At 43.4% G+C, this 16,017-nt stretch overlaps 1 protein-coding gene across 3 annotated transcripts in view; it reads left to right on the top strand.

The window, feature by feature from the left end:
• The window catches only part of LOC148065618 (glutamate receptor 1-like), an 81,263-nt gene that overhangs the window by 26,996 nt on the left and 38,250 nt on the right, over positions 1 to 16,017 (top strand). For all 3 annotated transcript variants that reach the window (XR_015713334.1, XM_087807924.1, XM_087807923.1), the window contains exons 4-6: positions 3,551 to 3,735; positions 11,715 to 11,768; positions 12,304 to 12,462. Coding sequence is in view for 2 of the 3 variants with exons in the window: in XM_087807924.1 (XP_087664050.1) it covers positions 3,551 to 3,735; positions 11,715 to 11,768; positions 12,304 to 12,462 (398 nt within the window). In the remaining variant the exon portion in view is untranslated. The remainder of the gene's footprint in view (positions 1 to 3,550; positions 3,736 to 11,714; positions 11,769 to 12,303; positions 12,463 to 16,017) is intronic.

Raw genomic sequence — 16,017 nt, 5'->3', positions numbered from 1 at the left:
CGTATTGTTACTCCTGCTGTTACACATATTGTTACACCTGCTGTTACACATATTGTTACTCCTGCTGTTACACATATTGTTACTCCTGCTGTTACACATATTGTTACTCCTGCTGTTACACATATTGTTACTCCTACTGTTACACATATTGTTACTCCTGCTGTTACACATATTGTTACTCCTGCTGTTACACATATTGTTACTCCTGCTGTTACACATATTGTTACTCCTGCTGTTACACATATTGTTACTCCTGCTGTTACACATATTGTTACTCCTGCTGTTACACATATTGTTACTCCTGCTGTTACACATATTGTTACTCCTGCTGTTACACATATTGTTACTCCTGCTGTTACACATATTGTTACTCCTGCTGTTACACATATTGTTACTCCTGCTGTTACACATATTGTTACTCCTGCTGTTACACATATTGTTACTCCTGCTGTTACACATATTGTTACTCCTGCTGTTACACATATTGTTACTCCTGCTGTTACACATATTGTTACTCCTACTGTTACACATATTGTTACTCCTGCTGTTACACATATTGTTACTCCTGCTGTTACACACATTGTTACTCCTGCTGTTACACATATTGTTACTCCTGCTGTTACACCTACTGTTACATCTTCATCATCTTCATCATCTTCATCATCTTCATCATCTGCTCCTCACAGACTAACCTAAAAATATCTCACCAGGAAGTCAAACTGACTTTATTTCTGTCTTCAAAGCAAAGATACTTTTCATCACAGAGTTGAAGTCACTTTTTATTTTCTTCCTTTGAAGTTTCATCTTCAGTTTTTTTCTTCAGTTGTTTCAGTCAAAAAACTTTACTTCATTATTGTGAATGTTTGTAAAACACGACACAAAATGTTTAGCCTTGATGAAGAACATTTCGACTGAAACTAGAAACTAGAGGATTGTCATCATCTGGTGAACTTTCATCTTCTAGATCAGTTTCCCAAACTTCACCCCAACACCCTCAGTGTTGGATTCACTTGGACCTCCTGCCAGACACCAGCTGCTGCTAACAGTGGTGTGTTGAGGCTCTTTTGTTGCCGTTTGTGTGCGACTTTCTGTCACTTTGATTGTGCGCCTTCTCAGATCTCACGTTGTGTGTCCTTCACTGTGTCCAGACCTTCCTCTGGTGACACGACAATGACCAGCTTAGAAGATTCAAGTCCCTCGAGGAAGCAACGGATCAGAGCTTGAGTCTCCACAAGTGGAGAGCTGAGTTCACTGAGAGGGAGTGAAGACAGAGTTTAGAGTTGATTATAGAAACGTGTTGATGTTTTATCGATGGTTTCTTACAGTTTAGAAGGAAACAACCTTCACGTCTTCGTTGTTCTGTGTCGTCCGTCTCTCCTGAGCTCCGACTGTCCTGATGGTTCCGTGTCTTCAACGCCCTTGAGCAAGGCTTTGGTCCAGTGACTTCTCTCTAGAGGAGACGGTCGTGGGATGTGGAGCAAGAGAGTAACACAAAAGTGTGTAACACAAAAGTGTGTAACACAAAAGTGTGTAACTGAGCGACATCTGAACAAACTTTGTTCCTCTGGAGTCGTGACAGCAGCAGAGGTTGTTGGTTCGACTCCACTAGAGACGTCTGCAGGAGGATTTGTCACTTGAACGTCTCTCGTCTTCTTCTCCTCCCTCTCTTCTTCTTCTCCTCCCTCTCTTCTTCTTCTCCTCCCTCTCGTCTTCTTCTCCTCCCTCTCGTCTTCTTCTCCTCCCTCTCGTCTTCTTCTCCTCCCTCTCGTCTTCTTCTCCTCCCTCTCGTCTTCTTCTCCTCCCTCTCGTCTTCTTCTCCTCCCTCTCTTCTTCTTCTCCTCTCTCTCTTCTTCTTCTCCTCCCTCTCTTCTTCTTCTCCTCCCTCTCGTCTTCTTCTCCTCCCTCTCTTCTTCTTCTCCTCTCTCTCTTCTTCTTCTCCTCCCTCTCTTCTTCTTCTCCTCCCTCTCGTCTTCTTCTCCTCCCTCTCTTCTTCTTCTCCTCCCTCTCGTCTTCTTCTCCTCCCTCTCTTCTTCTTCTCCTCTCTCTCTTCTTCTTCTCCTCCCTCTCTTCTTCTTCTCCTCCCTCTCGTCTTCTTCTCCTCCCTCTCTTCTTCTTCTCCTCCCTCTCGTCTTCTTCTCCTCCCTCTCTTCTTCTTCTTCTCCCTCTCGTCTTCTTCTCCTCCCTCTCTTCTTCTTCTCCTCCCTCTCTTCTTCTTCTCCTCTCTCTCTTCTTCTTCTCCTCCCTCTCGTCTTCTTCTCCTCCCTCTCTTCTTCTTCTCCTTCCCCCCCTCTCTCACTCTTTCTTACTCTCTCTCTCCTTTTCTTCCTCTCTCCCCTCCCCCTCCTCTCTCTCATCTTCTAACGTTCATGGGTTTGAAGGATGTTGTTGGACGAGAACAACTGAGATGTTCTTGAAAGTCTCTTACGTTGCAGCTATTTTTACTCCTGGTGTTGTGTTTGTGCGACGGTTGTGTTGATGCAACATTAATACACACTGACTGTGTTGTTGTTGTCTGACATGACGGATCATGTTGTTCTCCTGATGATGTTAGCATGACGTTAGCATGATGCTAACACATGTGACCCTCAGACCCTGCAGTTTTCAGAAGCTTCTTCTTCTTCATGACTTCCTTCATGAGACTCTTCATGGATCTGATGAACCAGCATCACCTCGTGAAGCAGAGGATCTTCCGTCGCTTGAGAAGCTTCCATGACTGGAGCAGGACTTCAACCTTTGACCTTCATCGTTCACGACTTCTTCACTCAGGCCTTCTTTGCTCACTCCTGCTCAGTGAACTCATCACGCATCTGTGATTTCTAGCGTCGCCAACATGACAGAACGATTGCGTCGAACCTTCGTTCAAACGGCCGTAACATTATGACCAGGAGTCATGTGACTCAAACACAAGTGGATGAATCTTCAAGAATCTTCTGCACATGTTCGTTCTTCATCACATGATGTGTCACTGAAGAGAACCTTCACACGTAACACTATATACTGTATATATATGTATATATATGTATATATATGTATATATATATATATGTATATATATATATATATACATATATATATATATACATATATATATGTATATATATATATATGTATATATATATATATATGTATATATATATATATATATATATACATATATATACGTATATATATATATGTGTATATATATATATACTGACAGCCAATCATAATTTAACAATAATAATAATAATAACAATAGTAATAATAATAATAATAAAATTATGATAATGATAATAAAAGCAATAATAATAATAATAATAAAATTATGATAATGATAATAAAAGCAATAATAATAATGATAATAAAATTATGATAATGATAATAAAAGCAATAATAATAATAATAATAAAATTATGATAATGATAATAAAAGCAATAATAATAATGATAATAAAATTATGATAATGATAATAAAAGCAATAATGGCCAAACAATAATAATAATCATGACAACAACGGGTCAGATGGTTTCTTCACAGCAGACCAGGTCATGTGACGCAGGTGTGTCTACAGGTGTGCAGGTGCTGCAGAGGATCCTGGACGCAGCAGCTGAGCGAGGCTGGCAGGTGACGACCATCAACCTGGACTCTCTGACGGAAGCAGGATTTGTCAAGATGTTGGCGGACTTAGACTTCAAGAAGGAGTTCCAGGTGGTCTTGGACTGTGAGCTGGAGCGACTGAACTCCATCCTCAACCTGGTATTGTCTTCATGTCTCCATGTCTCCATGTCTTCATGTCTCCATGTCTCCATGTCTTCATGTCTCCATGTCTCCATGTCTTCATGTCTCCATGTCTCCATGTCTTCATGTCTCCATGTCTCCATGTCTTCATGTCTTCATGTCCTCATGTCTCCATGTCTTCATGTCTCCATGTCTCCATGTCTCCATGTCTTCATGTCTCCATGTCTCCATGTCTCCATGTCTTCATGTCTCCATGTCTCCATGTCTCCATGTCTCCATGTCTTCATGTCTCCATGTCTTCATGTCTCCATGTCTCCATGTCTCCATGTCTTCATGTCTCCATGTCTTCATGTCTCCATGTCTCCATGTCTCCATGTCTTCATGTCTTCATGTCCTCATGTCTCCATGTCTTCATGTCTCCATGTCTTCATGTCCTCATGTCCCCATGTCTTCATGTCTCCATGTCTTCATGTCCTCATGTCCCCATGTCTCCATGTCTCCATGTCTTCATGTCCTCATGTCCTCATGTCTTCATGTCTCCATGTCTCCAAGTCTCCAAGTCTCCATGTCTTCATGTCCTCATGTCCCCATGTCTCCATGTCTCCATGTCTTCATGTCCCCATGTCTCCATGTCTCCATGTCTTCATGTCCTCATGTCTTCATGTCTCCATGTCCTCATTTCTTCATGTCTCCATGTCTCCATGTCCTCATGTCCTCATGTCTCCATGTCTTCATGTCCTCATGTCTCCATGTCCTCATGTCCTCATGTCTTCATGTCTTCATGTCTCCATGTCCTCATGTCCTCATGTCTTCATGTCTTCATGTCCTCATGTCTCCTTGTCTTCATGTCTCCATGTCCTCATGTCTCCATGTCCTCATGTCTCCATGTCTTCATGTCCTCATGTCTTCATGTCTCCATGTCCTCATGTCTTCATGTCTCCATGTCCTCATGTCCTCATGTCTCCATGTCCTCATGTCCTCATGTCTTCATGTCTTCATGTCTCCATGTCCTCATGTCCTCATGTCTTCATGTCTTCATGTCCTCATGCCTCCTTGTCTTCATGTCTTCATGTCTTCATTTCTTCATGTCCTCATGTCCTCATGTCTCCATGTCTCCATGTCCTCATGTCTCCATGTCCTCATGTCTTCATGTCTCCATGTCCTCGTGTCCTCATGTCCTCATGTCTTCATGTCTCCATGTCTCCATGTCCTCATGTCTTCATGTCTCCATGTCTCCATCTCTCCATGTCTTCATGTCTTCATGTCTCCATGTCCTCATGTCTTCATGTCTTCATGTCTTCATGTCCTCATGTCTCCATGTCTTCATGTCATGTCTCCATGTCTCCATGTCCTCATGTCCTCATGTCTTCATGTCCTCATGTCCTCATGTCCTCATGTCTCCATGTCTCCATGTCTTCATGTCCTCATGTCTTCATGTCTTCATGTCTCCATGTCTCCATGTCCTCATGTCCTCATGTCTTCATGTCTCCATGTCTCCATGTCCTCATGTCTTCATGTCTCCATGTCTCCATGTCCTCATGTCCTCATGTCTTCATGTCTTCATGTCCTCATGTCCTCAAGCCTCCATGTCTTCATGTCATGTCTCCATGTCCTCATGTCCTCATGTCCTCATGTCTTCATGTCTTCATGACCTCATGTCCTCATGTCCTAATGTCTCCATGTCCTCATGTCTCCATGTCTTCATGTCCTCATGTCTTCATGTCTCCATGTCCTCATGTCTCCATGTCCTCATGTCCTCATGTCTTCATGTCTCCATGTCCTCATGTCCTCATGTCTTCATGTCTTCATGTCCTCATGTCCTCATGTCTTCATGTCTCCATGTCCTCATGTCTCCATGTCCTCATGTCCTCATGTCTTCATGTCTCCATGTCCTCATGTCTTCATGTCTTCATGTCCTCATGTCTTCGTGTCTCCATGTCTCCATGTCCTCATGTCTCCATGTCTTCATGTCTCCATGTCTTCATGTCTCCATGTCCTCATGTCTCCATGTCTCCATGTCCTCATGTCTCCATGTCTCCATGTCCTCATGTCCTCATGTCTTCATGTCTTCATGTCTCCATTTCCTCATGTCCTCATGTCTCCATGTCTCCATGTCTCCATGTCCTCATGTCTTCATGTCTTCATGTCCTCATGTCATCATGTCTTCATGTCTTCATGTCTCCATGTCCTCATGTCTTCATGTCTTCATGTCCTCATGTCTTCATGTCTCCATGTCCTCATGTCCTCATGTCTTCATGTCTTCATGTCCTCATGTCCTCATGTCTTCATGTCTCCATGTCCTCATGTCTCCATGTCCTCATGTCCCATGTCTCCATGTCCTCATGTCCTCATGTCTTCATGTCTTCATGTCCTCATGTCTTCATGTCTTCATGTCTTCATGTCCTCATGTCCTCATGTCTTCATGTCTCCATGTCCTCATGTCTCCATGTCCTCATGTCCTCATGTCCCATGTCTCCATGTCCTCATGTCCTCATGTCCTCATGTCCTCATGTCTCCATGTCCTCATGTCCTCATGTCCTCATGTCCTCATGTCCTCATGTCTTCATGTCTCCATGTCCTCATGTCTCCATGTCCTCATGTCCTCATGTCTTCATGTCTCCATGTCCTCATGTCTTCATGTCCTCATGTCTTCGTGTCTCCATGTCCTCATGTCTCCATGTCTTCATGTCTCCATGTCTTCATGTCTTCATGTCTCCATGTCTCCATGTCTCCATGTCCTCATGTCCTCATGTCTTCATGTCTTCATGTCTCCATGTCCTCATGTCCTCATGTCTCCATGTCTCCATGTCCTCATGTCTTCATGTCTTCATGTCCTCATGTCCTCATGTCTTCATGTCTTCATGTCTCCATGTCCTCATGTCTTCATGTCTTCATGTCCTCATGTCTTCGTGTCTCCATGTCCTCATGTCTTCATGTCTTCATGTCCTCATGTCTTCGTGTCTCCATGTCCTCATGTCTCCATGTCTTCATGTCTCCATGTCTCCATATCTTCATGTCCTCATGTCCTCATGTCTCCATGTCTTCATGTCCTCATGTCCTCATGTCTCCATGTCTTCATGTCCCCATGTCTCCATGTCTTCATGTCCTCATGTCCTCATTTCTCCATGTCCTCATGTCTCCATGTCTTCATGTCCTCATGTCCTCATGTCTCCATGTCCTAATGTCTCCATGTCTTCATGTCCTCATATCCTCATGTCTTCATGTCTCCATGTCTCCATGTCCTCATGTCCTCATGTCTTCATGTCTTCATGTCCTCATGTCTTCATGTCTTCATGTCCTCATGTCTCCATGTCCTCATGTCCTCATGTCTTCATGTCTTCATGTCTCCATGTCTTCATGTCTTCATGTCCTCATGTCTTCGTGTCTCCATGTCCTCATGTCTCCATGTCTTCATGTCTTCATGTCTCCATGTCCTCATGTCCTCATGTCCTCATGTCTCCATGTCTCCATGTCTCCATGTCCTCATGTCCTCATGTCTTCATGTCTTCATGTCTCCATGTCCTCATGTCCTCATGTCTCCATGTCTTCATGTCCTCATGTCTTCATGTCCTCATGTCTTCGTGTCTCCATGTCCTCATGTCTCCATGTCTTCATGTCTTCATGTCTCCATGTCCTCATGTCCTCATGTCCTCATGTCTCCATGTCTCCATGTCTCCATGTCCTCATGTCCTCATGTCTTCATGTCTTCATGTCTCCATGTCCTCATGTCCTCATGTCTCCATGTCTCCATGTCCTCATGTCTTCATGTCTTCATGTCCTCATGTCTTCATGTCTTCATGTCTCCATGTCCTCATGTCTTCATGTCTTCATGTCCTCATGTCTTCATGTCTCCATGTCCTCATGTCTTCATGTCTCCATGTCCTCATGCCTCCATGTCTCCATGTCCCCATGTCTTCATGTCCTCATGTCTCCATGTCTCCATGTCTTCATGTCCTCATGTCCTCATGTCTCCATGTCCTCATGTCTTCATGTCCTCATGTCTCCATGTCTCCATGTCTTCATGTCCTCATGTCTCCATGTCCTCATGTCTCCATGTCTTCATGTCCTCATGTCCTCATGTCTTCATGTCTCCATGTCCTCATGTCTCCATGTCCTCATGTCCTCATGTCTTCATGTCTCCATGTCCTCATGTCCTCATGTCTTCATGTCTTCATGTCCTCATGTCCTCATGTCTTCATGTCTCCATGTCCTCATGTCTCCATGTCCTCATGTCCTCATGTCTTCATGTCTCCATGTCCTCATGGCTTCGTGTCCTCATGTCTTCGTGTCTCCATGTCCTCATGTCTCCATGTCTTCATGTCTCCATGTCTTCATGTCTCCATGTCCTCATGTCTCCATGTCTCCATGTCCTCATGTCTCCATGTCTCCATGTCCTCATGTCCTCATGTCTTCATGTCTTCATGTCTCCATGTCCTCATGTCCTCATGTCTCCATGTCTCCATGTCCTCATGTCTTCATGTCTTCATGTCCTCATGTCATCATGTCTTCATGTCTTCATGTCTCCATGTCCTCATGTCTTCATGTCTTCATGTCCTCATGTCTTCATGTCTCCATGTCCTCATGTCCTCATGTCTTCATGTCTTCATGTCCTCATGTCCTCATGTCTTCATGTCTCCATGTCCTCATGTCTCCATGTCCTCATGTCCTCATGTCCCATGTCTCCATGTCCTCATGTCCTCATGTCCTCATGTCTTCATGTCTTCATGTCCTCATGTCTTCATGTCCTCATGTCTTCATGTCTCCATGTCCTCATGTCTCCATGTCCTCATGTCCTCATGTCCCATGTCTCCATGTCCTCATGTCCTCATGTCTTCATGTCTTCATGTCTCCATGTCCTCATGTCCTCATGTCTCCATGTCCTCATGTCCTCATGTCCTAATGTCTTCATGTCCTCATGTCCTCATGTCTTCATGTCTCCATGTCCTCATGTCCTCATGTCCTAATGTCTTCATGTCCTCATGTCCTCATGTCTTCATGTCTCCATGTCCTCATGTCTCCATGTCCTCATGTCCTCATGTCTTCATGTCTCCATGTCCTCATGTCTTCATGTCCTCATGTCTTCGTGTCTCCATGTCCTCATGTCTCCATGTCCTCATGTCTTCATGTCTTCATGTCCTCATGTCCTCATGTCTTCATGTCTCCATGTCCTCATGTCTCCATGTCCTCATGTCCTCATGTCTTCATGTCTCCATGTCTTGATGTCCTCATGTCCTCATGTCTTCATGTCTCCATGTCCTCATGCCTCCATGTCTCCATGTCCCCATGTCTTCATGTCCTCATGTCTCCATGTCTCCATGTCTTCATGTCCTCATGTCCTCATGTCTCCATGTCCTCATGTCTTCATGTCCTCATGTCTCCATGTCTCCATGTCTTCATGTCCTCATGTCTCCATGTCCTCATGTCTCCATGTCTTCATGTCCTCATGTCCTCATGTCTTCATGTCTCCATGTCCTCATGTCTCCATGTCCTCATGTCCTCATGTCTTCATGTCTCCATGTCCTCATGTCCTCATGTCTTCATGTCTTCATGTCCTCATGTCCTCATGTCTTCATGTCTCCATGTCCTCATGTCTCCATGTCCTCATGTCCTCATGTCTTCATGTCTCCATGTCCTCATGTCTTCGTGTCCTCATGTCTTCGTGTCTCCATGTCCTCATGTCTCCATGTCTTCATGTCTCCATGTCTTCATGTCTCCATGTCCTCATGTCTCCATGTCTCCATGTCCTCATGTCTCCATGTCTCCATGTCCTCATGTCCTCATGTCTTCATGTCTTCATGTCTCCATGTCCTCATGTCCTCATGTCTCCATGTCTTCATGTCTCCATGTCCTCATGTCTTCATGTCTTCATGTCCTCATGTCATCATGTCTTCATGTCTTCATGTCTCCATGTCCTCATGTCTTCATGTCTTCATGTCCTCATGTCTTCATGTCTCCATGTCCTCATGTCCTCATGTCTTCATGTCTTCATGTCCTCATGTCCTCATGTCTTCATGTCTCCATGTCCTCATGTCTCCATGTCCTCATGTCCTCATGTCCCATGTCTCCATGTCCTCATGTCCTCATGTCCTCATGTCTTCATGTCTTCATGTCCTCATGTCTTCATGTCTTCATGTCCTCATGTCTTCATGTCTCCATGTCCTCATGTCTCCATGTCCTCATGTCCTCATGTCCCATGTCTCCATGTCCTCATGTCCTCATGTCTTCATGTCTTCATGTCTCCATGTCCTCATGTCCTCATGTCTCCATGTCCTCATGTCCTCATGTCCTAATGTCTTCATGTCCTCATGTCCTCATGTCTTCATGTCTCCATGTCCTCATGTCCTCATGTCCTAATGTCTTCATGTCCTCATGTCCTCATGTCTTCATGTCTCCATGTCCTCATGTCTCCATGTCCTCATGTCCTCATGTCTTCATGTCTCCATGTCCTCATGTCTTCATGTCCTCATGTCTTCGTGTCTCCATGTCCTCATGTCTCCATGTCCTCATGTCTTCATGTCTTCATGTCCTCATGTCCTCATGTCTTCATGTCTCCATGTCCTCATGTCTCCATGTCCTCATGTCCTCATGTCTTCATGTCTCCATGTCTTGATGTCCTCATGTCCTCATGTCTTCATGTCTCCATGTCCTCATGTCTTCATGTCTCCATGTCCTCATGTCTTCATGTCTTCATGTCCTCATGTCTTCGTGTCTCCATGTCCTCATGTCTCCATGTCTTCATGTCTCCATGTCTTCATGTCTCCATGTCCTCATGTCTCCATGTCCTCATGTCCTCATGTCCCATGTCTCCATGTCCTCATGTCCTCATGTCCTCATGTCTTCATGTCTTCATGTCTCCATGTCCTCATGTCCTCATGTCTCCATGTCCTCATGTCCTCATGTCCTAATGTCTTCATGTCCTCATGTCCTCATGTCTTCATGTCTCCATGTCCTCATGTCCTCATGTCCTAATGTCTTCATGTCCTCATGTCCTCATGTCTTCATGTCTCCATGTCCTCATGTCTCCATGTCCTCATGTCCTCATGTCTTCATGTCTCCATGTCCTCATGTCTTCATGTCCTCATGTCTTCGTGTCTCCATGTCCTCATGTCTCCATGTCCTCATGTCTTCATGTCTTCATGTCCTCATGTCCTCATGTCTTCATGTCTCCATGTCCTCATGTCTCCATGTCCTCATGTCCTCATGTCTTCATGTCTCCATGTCTTCATGTCCTCATGTCCTCATGTCTTCATGTCTCCATGTCCTCATGTCTCCATGTCCTCATGTCCTCATGTCTTCATGTCTCCATGTCCTCATGTCTTCATGTCTTCATGTCCTCATGTCTTCGTGTCTCCATGTCCTCATGTCTCCATGTCTTCATGTCTCCATGTCTTCATGTCTCCATGTCCTCATGTCCTCATGTCTCCATGTCTCCATGTCCTCATGTCTCCATGTCCTCATGTCCTCATGTCTTCATGTCTCCATGTCCTCATGTCCTCATGTCTCCATGTCTCCATGTCTCCATGTCTCCATGTCTCCATGTCTCCATGTCCTCATGTCTCCATGTCCTCATGTCTCCATGTCTCCATGTCTCCATGTCCTCATGTCTTCATGTCCTCATGTCCTCATGTCTTCATGTCTTCATGTCGTCATGTCTCCATGTCTTCATGTCTTCATGTCCTCATGTCTTCGTGTCTCCATGTCCTCATGTCTCCATGTCTTCATGTCTCCATGTCCTCATGTCCTCATGTATCCATGTCTCCATGTCTCCATGTCCTCATGTCTTCATGTCTCCATGTCCTCATGTCCTCATGTCTCCATGTCTCCATGTCCTCATGTCTTCATGTCTTCATGTCCTCATGTCTTCATGTCTCCATGTCCTCATGTCTTCATGTCTTCATGTCCTCATGTCCTCATGTCTTCATGTCTTCATGTCCTCATGTCTCCATTTCTCTTTCTCTCTCTCTCTCTCTCTCGCTCTCACTAATGTCTTTGCTCAGATCGCTGCTCAGAAGAGGAACCTGAAGAACTATCACTACATCCTCACCAGCCTGGTCAGTCTTTCTTCTCTCTTTCTTCTCTTTTTCTTCTCTCTTTCTTCTCTCTTTCTTCTCTCTTTCTTCTCTTTTTCTTCTCTCTTTCTTCTCTCTTTCTTCTCTCTTTCTTCTCTCTTTCTTCTCTTTTTCTTCTCTCTTTCTTCTCTCTTTCTTCTCTTTTTCTTCTCTCTTTCTTCTCTCTTTCTTCTCTCTTTCTTCTCTTTTTCTTCTCTCTTTCTTCTCTCTTTCTTCTCTCTTTCTTCTCTTTTTCTTCTCTCTTTCTTCTCTTTTTCTTCTCTCTTTCTTCTCTCTTTCTTCTCTCTTTCTTCTCTCTTTCTTCTCTTTTTCTTCTCTCTTTCTTCTCTTTTTCTTCTCTTTCTACTTTCTCTCTACTCTCTCTTTCTACTCGTTTTTCTCTCTTTCTTCTTTCTTTCTACTCTCATCTTTCTTTCTACTCTTTTTCTTCTATCTTTCTAATCTTTTTCTTCTCTTTCTACTCCTTTTTCTCTCTTCTTTCTTCTCTTTCTTCACCCTCTGTTCACATGTGTTTCAGGGCTTCAATGACTTCAACTTCACAGAGTTTCAGAAACTGACTCCTAACGTGACAGGATTCCAGCTCGTCAATCAAAGTGATGCTCGAGTGACAGCAGTGGATCAGACCTGGATGAGCTTCGACGACAAGGACCTGAAGGTTCCTCGGAGAAGATTGAAGGTGTGTAGTTGTGTAGTTGTACAGTTGTGTAGTTGTGTAGTTGTGTAGTTGTGTAGTTGTACAGTTGTGTAGTTGTGTAGTTGTGTAGTTGTGTAGTTGTACAGTTGTGTAGTTGTACAGTTGTGTAGTTGTGTAGTTGTGTAGTTGTACAGTTGTGTAGTTGTGTAGTTGTACAGTTGTGCAGTTGTGTAGTTGTACAGTTGTGTAGTTGTACAGTTGTGTAGTTGTGTAGTTGTACAGTTGTGTAGTTGTGTAGTTGTACAGTTGTGTAGTTGTGTAGTTGTGTAGTTGTACAGTTGTGTAGTTGTGTAGTTGTACAGTTGTGTAGTTGTGTAGTTGTACAGTTGTGTAGTTGTGTAGTTGTGTAGTTGTACAGTTGTGTAGTTGTGTAGTTGTACAGTTGTGTAGTTGTGTAGTTGTGCAGTTGTGCAGTTGTGTAGTTGTGCAGTTGTGCAGTTGTGTAGTTGTGCAGTTGTGTAGTTGTACAGTTGTGTAGTTGTGTAGTTGTGCAGTTGTGTAGTTGGGTAGTTGTGCAGTTGTGTAGTTGTGTAGTTGGGTAGTTGTGTAGTTGGGTAGTTGGGTAGTTGTGCAGTTGTGTAGTTGTGTAGTTGTTCAGTTGTGTAGTTGGGTAGTTGTGCAGTTGTGTAGTTGGGTAGTTGTGTAGTTGTGTAGTTGGGTAGTTGGGTAGTTGTGTAGTTGGGTAGTTTTGTAGTTGTGTAGTTGTGTAGTTAGGTAGTTCTGCAGTTGGGTAGTTGTGTAGTTGTGTAGTTGGGTAGTTGTGTAGTTGGGTAGTTGTGTACTTGGGTAGTTGGGTAGTTGGGTAGTTGTGTAGTTGTGTAGTTGGGTAGTTGTGTAGTTGGGTAGTTGTGTAGTTGGATAGTTGTGTAGTTGGGTAGTTTTGTAGTTGTGTAGTTGTGTAGTTGGGTAGTTGTGTAGTGGTGTAGTTGTGTAGTTGGGTAGTTGTGTAGTTGGGTAGTTGGGTAGTTGGGTAGTTGTGTAGTTGTGTAGTTGTGCAGTTGTGCAGTTGTGTAGTTGGGTAGTTGTGTAGTTGTGTAGTTAGGTAGTTGGGTAGTTGTGTAGTTGTGTAGTTGTGTAGTTGTGTAGTTGTGTAGTTGGGTAGTTGTGTAGTTGTGTAGTTCTGCAGTTGGGTAGTTGTGTAGTTGTGTAGTTGTGTATGTGTGTAGTTGTGTAGTTGGGTAGTTATGTAGTTGTGTACGTGTGTAGTTGTGTATGTGTGTAGTTGTGGATGTGTGTAGTTGGGTAGTTGTGTAGTTGTGTACGTGTGTAGTTGTGTACGGGTGTAGTTGTGTATGTGTGTAGTTGTGTAGTTCTTGACAGCTTTGCAGTTAATGACTGGTGTCTTTTTGTGTTGTTGTGTACTACTTGACACCTGTGTTGTTGTGTACTACTTGACACCTGTGTTGTTGTGTACTACTTGACACCTGTGTTGTTGTGTAGTACCTGACAGCTGTGTTGTTGTGTACTACTTGACACCTGTGTTGTTGTGTAGTACTTGACACCTGTGTTGTTGTGTAGTACCTGACAGCTGTGTTGTTGTGTAGTACCTGACAGCTGTGTTGTTGTGTAGTACTTGACACCTGTGTTGTTGTGTACTACTTGACAGCTGTGTTGCTGTGTACTTCTTGACACATGTGTTGTTGTGTACTTCTTGACACATGTGTTGTTGTGTACTACTTGACAGCTGTGTTGCTGTGTACTTCTTGACGCATGTGTTGTTGTGTACTTCTTGACAGCTGTGTTGTTGTGTACTTCTTGACAGCTGTGTTGTTGTGTACTTCTTAACACCTGTGTTGTTGTGTACTTCTTGACACATGTGTTGTTGTGTACTTCTTGACAGCTGTGTTGTTGTGTACTTCTTGACAGCTGTGTTGCTGTGTACTTCTTGAGACATGTGTTGTTGTGTACTTCTTGACACCTGTGTTGTTGTGTACTTCTTGACAGCTGTGTTGTTGTGTACTTCTTGACAGCTGTGTTGTTGTGTACTTCTTAACACCTGTGTTGTTGTGTACTTCTTGACACATGTGTTGTTGTGTACTTCTTGACAGCTGTGTTGTTGTGTACTTCTTGACAGCTGTGTTGCTGTGTACTTCTTGACACATGTGTTGTTGTGTACTTCTTGACAGCTGTGTTGTTGTGTACTTCTTGACAGCTGTGTTGTTGTGTACTTCTTAACACCTGTGTTGTTGTGTACTTCTTGACACATGTGTTGTTGTGTACTTCTTGACAGCTGTGTTGTTGTGTACTTCTTGACAGCTGTGTTGTTGTGTACTTCTTAACATCTGTGTTGTTGTGTACTTCTTAACACCTGTGTTGTTGTGTACTACTTAACACCTGTGTTGTTGTGTACTACTTGACAGCTGTGTTGTTGTGTACTTCTTAACATCTGTGTTGTTGTGTACTTCTTGACACCTGTGTTGTTGTGTACTTCTTGACACATGTGTTGTTGTGTACTTCTTGACAGCTGTGTTGTTGTGTACTTCTTAACATCTGTGTTGTTGTGTACTTCTTGACACATGTGTTGTTGTGTACTTCTTGACAGCTGTGTTGCTGTGTACTTCTTGACACATGTGTTGTTGTGTACTTCTTGACAGCTGTGTTGTTGTGTACTTCTTGACAGCTGTGTTGTTGTGTACTTCTTGACACATGTGTTGTTGTGTACTTCTTGACAGCTGTGTTGTTGTGTACTTCTTGACACCTGTGTTGTTGTGTACTTCTTGACACATGTGTTGTTGTGTACTTCTTGACAGCTGTGTTGTTGTGTACTTCTTGACACATGTGTTGTTGTGTACTTCTTGACAGCTGTGTTGTTGTGTACTTCTTGACACCTGTGTTGTTGTGTACTTCTTGACACATGTGTTGTTGTGTACTTCTTGACAGCTGTGTTGTTGTGTACTTCTTGACACCTGTGTTGTTGTGTACTTCTTGACACATGTGTTGTTGTGTACTTCTTGACAGCTGTGTTGTTGTGTACTTCTTGACACATGTGTTGTTGTGTACTTCTTGACAGCTGTGTTGTTGTGTACTTCTTGACACATGTGTTGTTGTGTACTTCTTGACAGCTGTGTTGTTGTGTACTTCTTGACACATGTGTTGTTGTGTACTTCTTGACACCTGTGTTGTTGTGTACTTCTTGACACATGTGTTGTTGTGTACTTCTTGACAGCTGTGTTGTTGTGTACTTCTTGACACATGTGTTGTTGTGTACTTCTTGACAGCTGTGTTGTTGTGTACTTCTTGACACATGTGTTGTTGTGTACTTCTTGACAGCTGTGTTGTTGTGTACTTCTTGACAGCTGTGTTGTTGTGTACTAAGGTAAGGTAAAACTTTATTGATCCCTCAGGTCTCCTTCGGGAAATTGTTTTTTACCAATAGCCAGCAATTTTTCATAAACAATAAAAAATAATACATAAAAAATAAAATAAGAAGAAGAACATAAAGAGGAAGAACAAGATGAAACCATCTAAGTCTAAAGATAAAGATAAAGAACAAGATGAAACCATCTAAGTCTAAAGATAAAGATAAAGAACAAGATG

Source organism: Callionymus lyra, chromosome 14 (assembly GCF_982586985.1).
Source record: "Callionymus lyra chromosome 14, fCalLyr1.hap1.1, whole genome shotgun sequence".
Classification (NCBI taxonomy): Eukaryota; Metazoa; Chordata; class Actinopteri; order Syngnathiformes; family Callionymidae; genus Callionymus; species Callionymus lyra.
The sequence above is the reverse complement of the archived record's forward strand: the minus strand, read 5'-3'. Positions and strand labels throughout refer to the sequence as shown.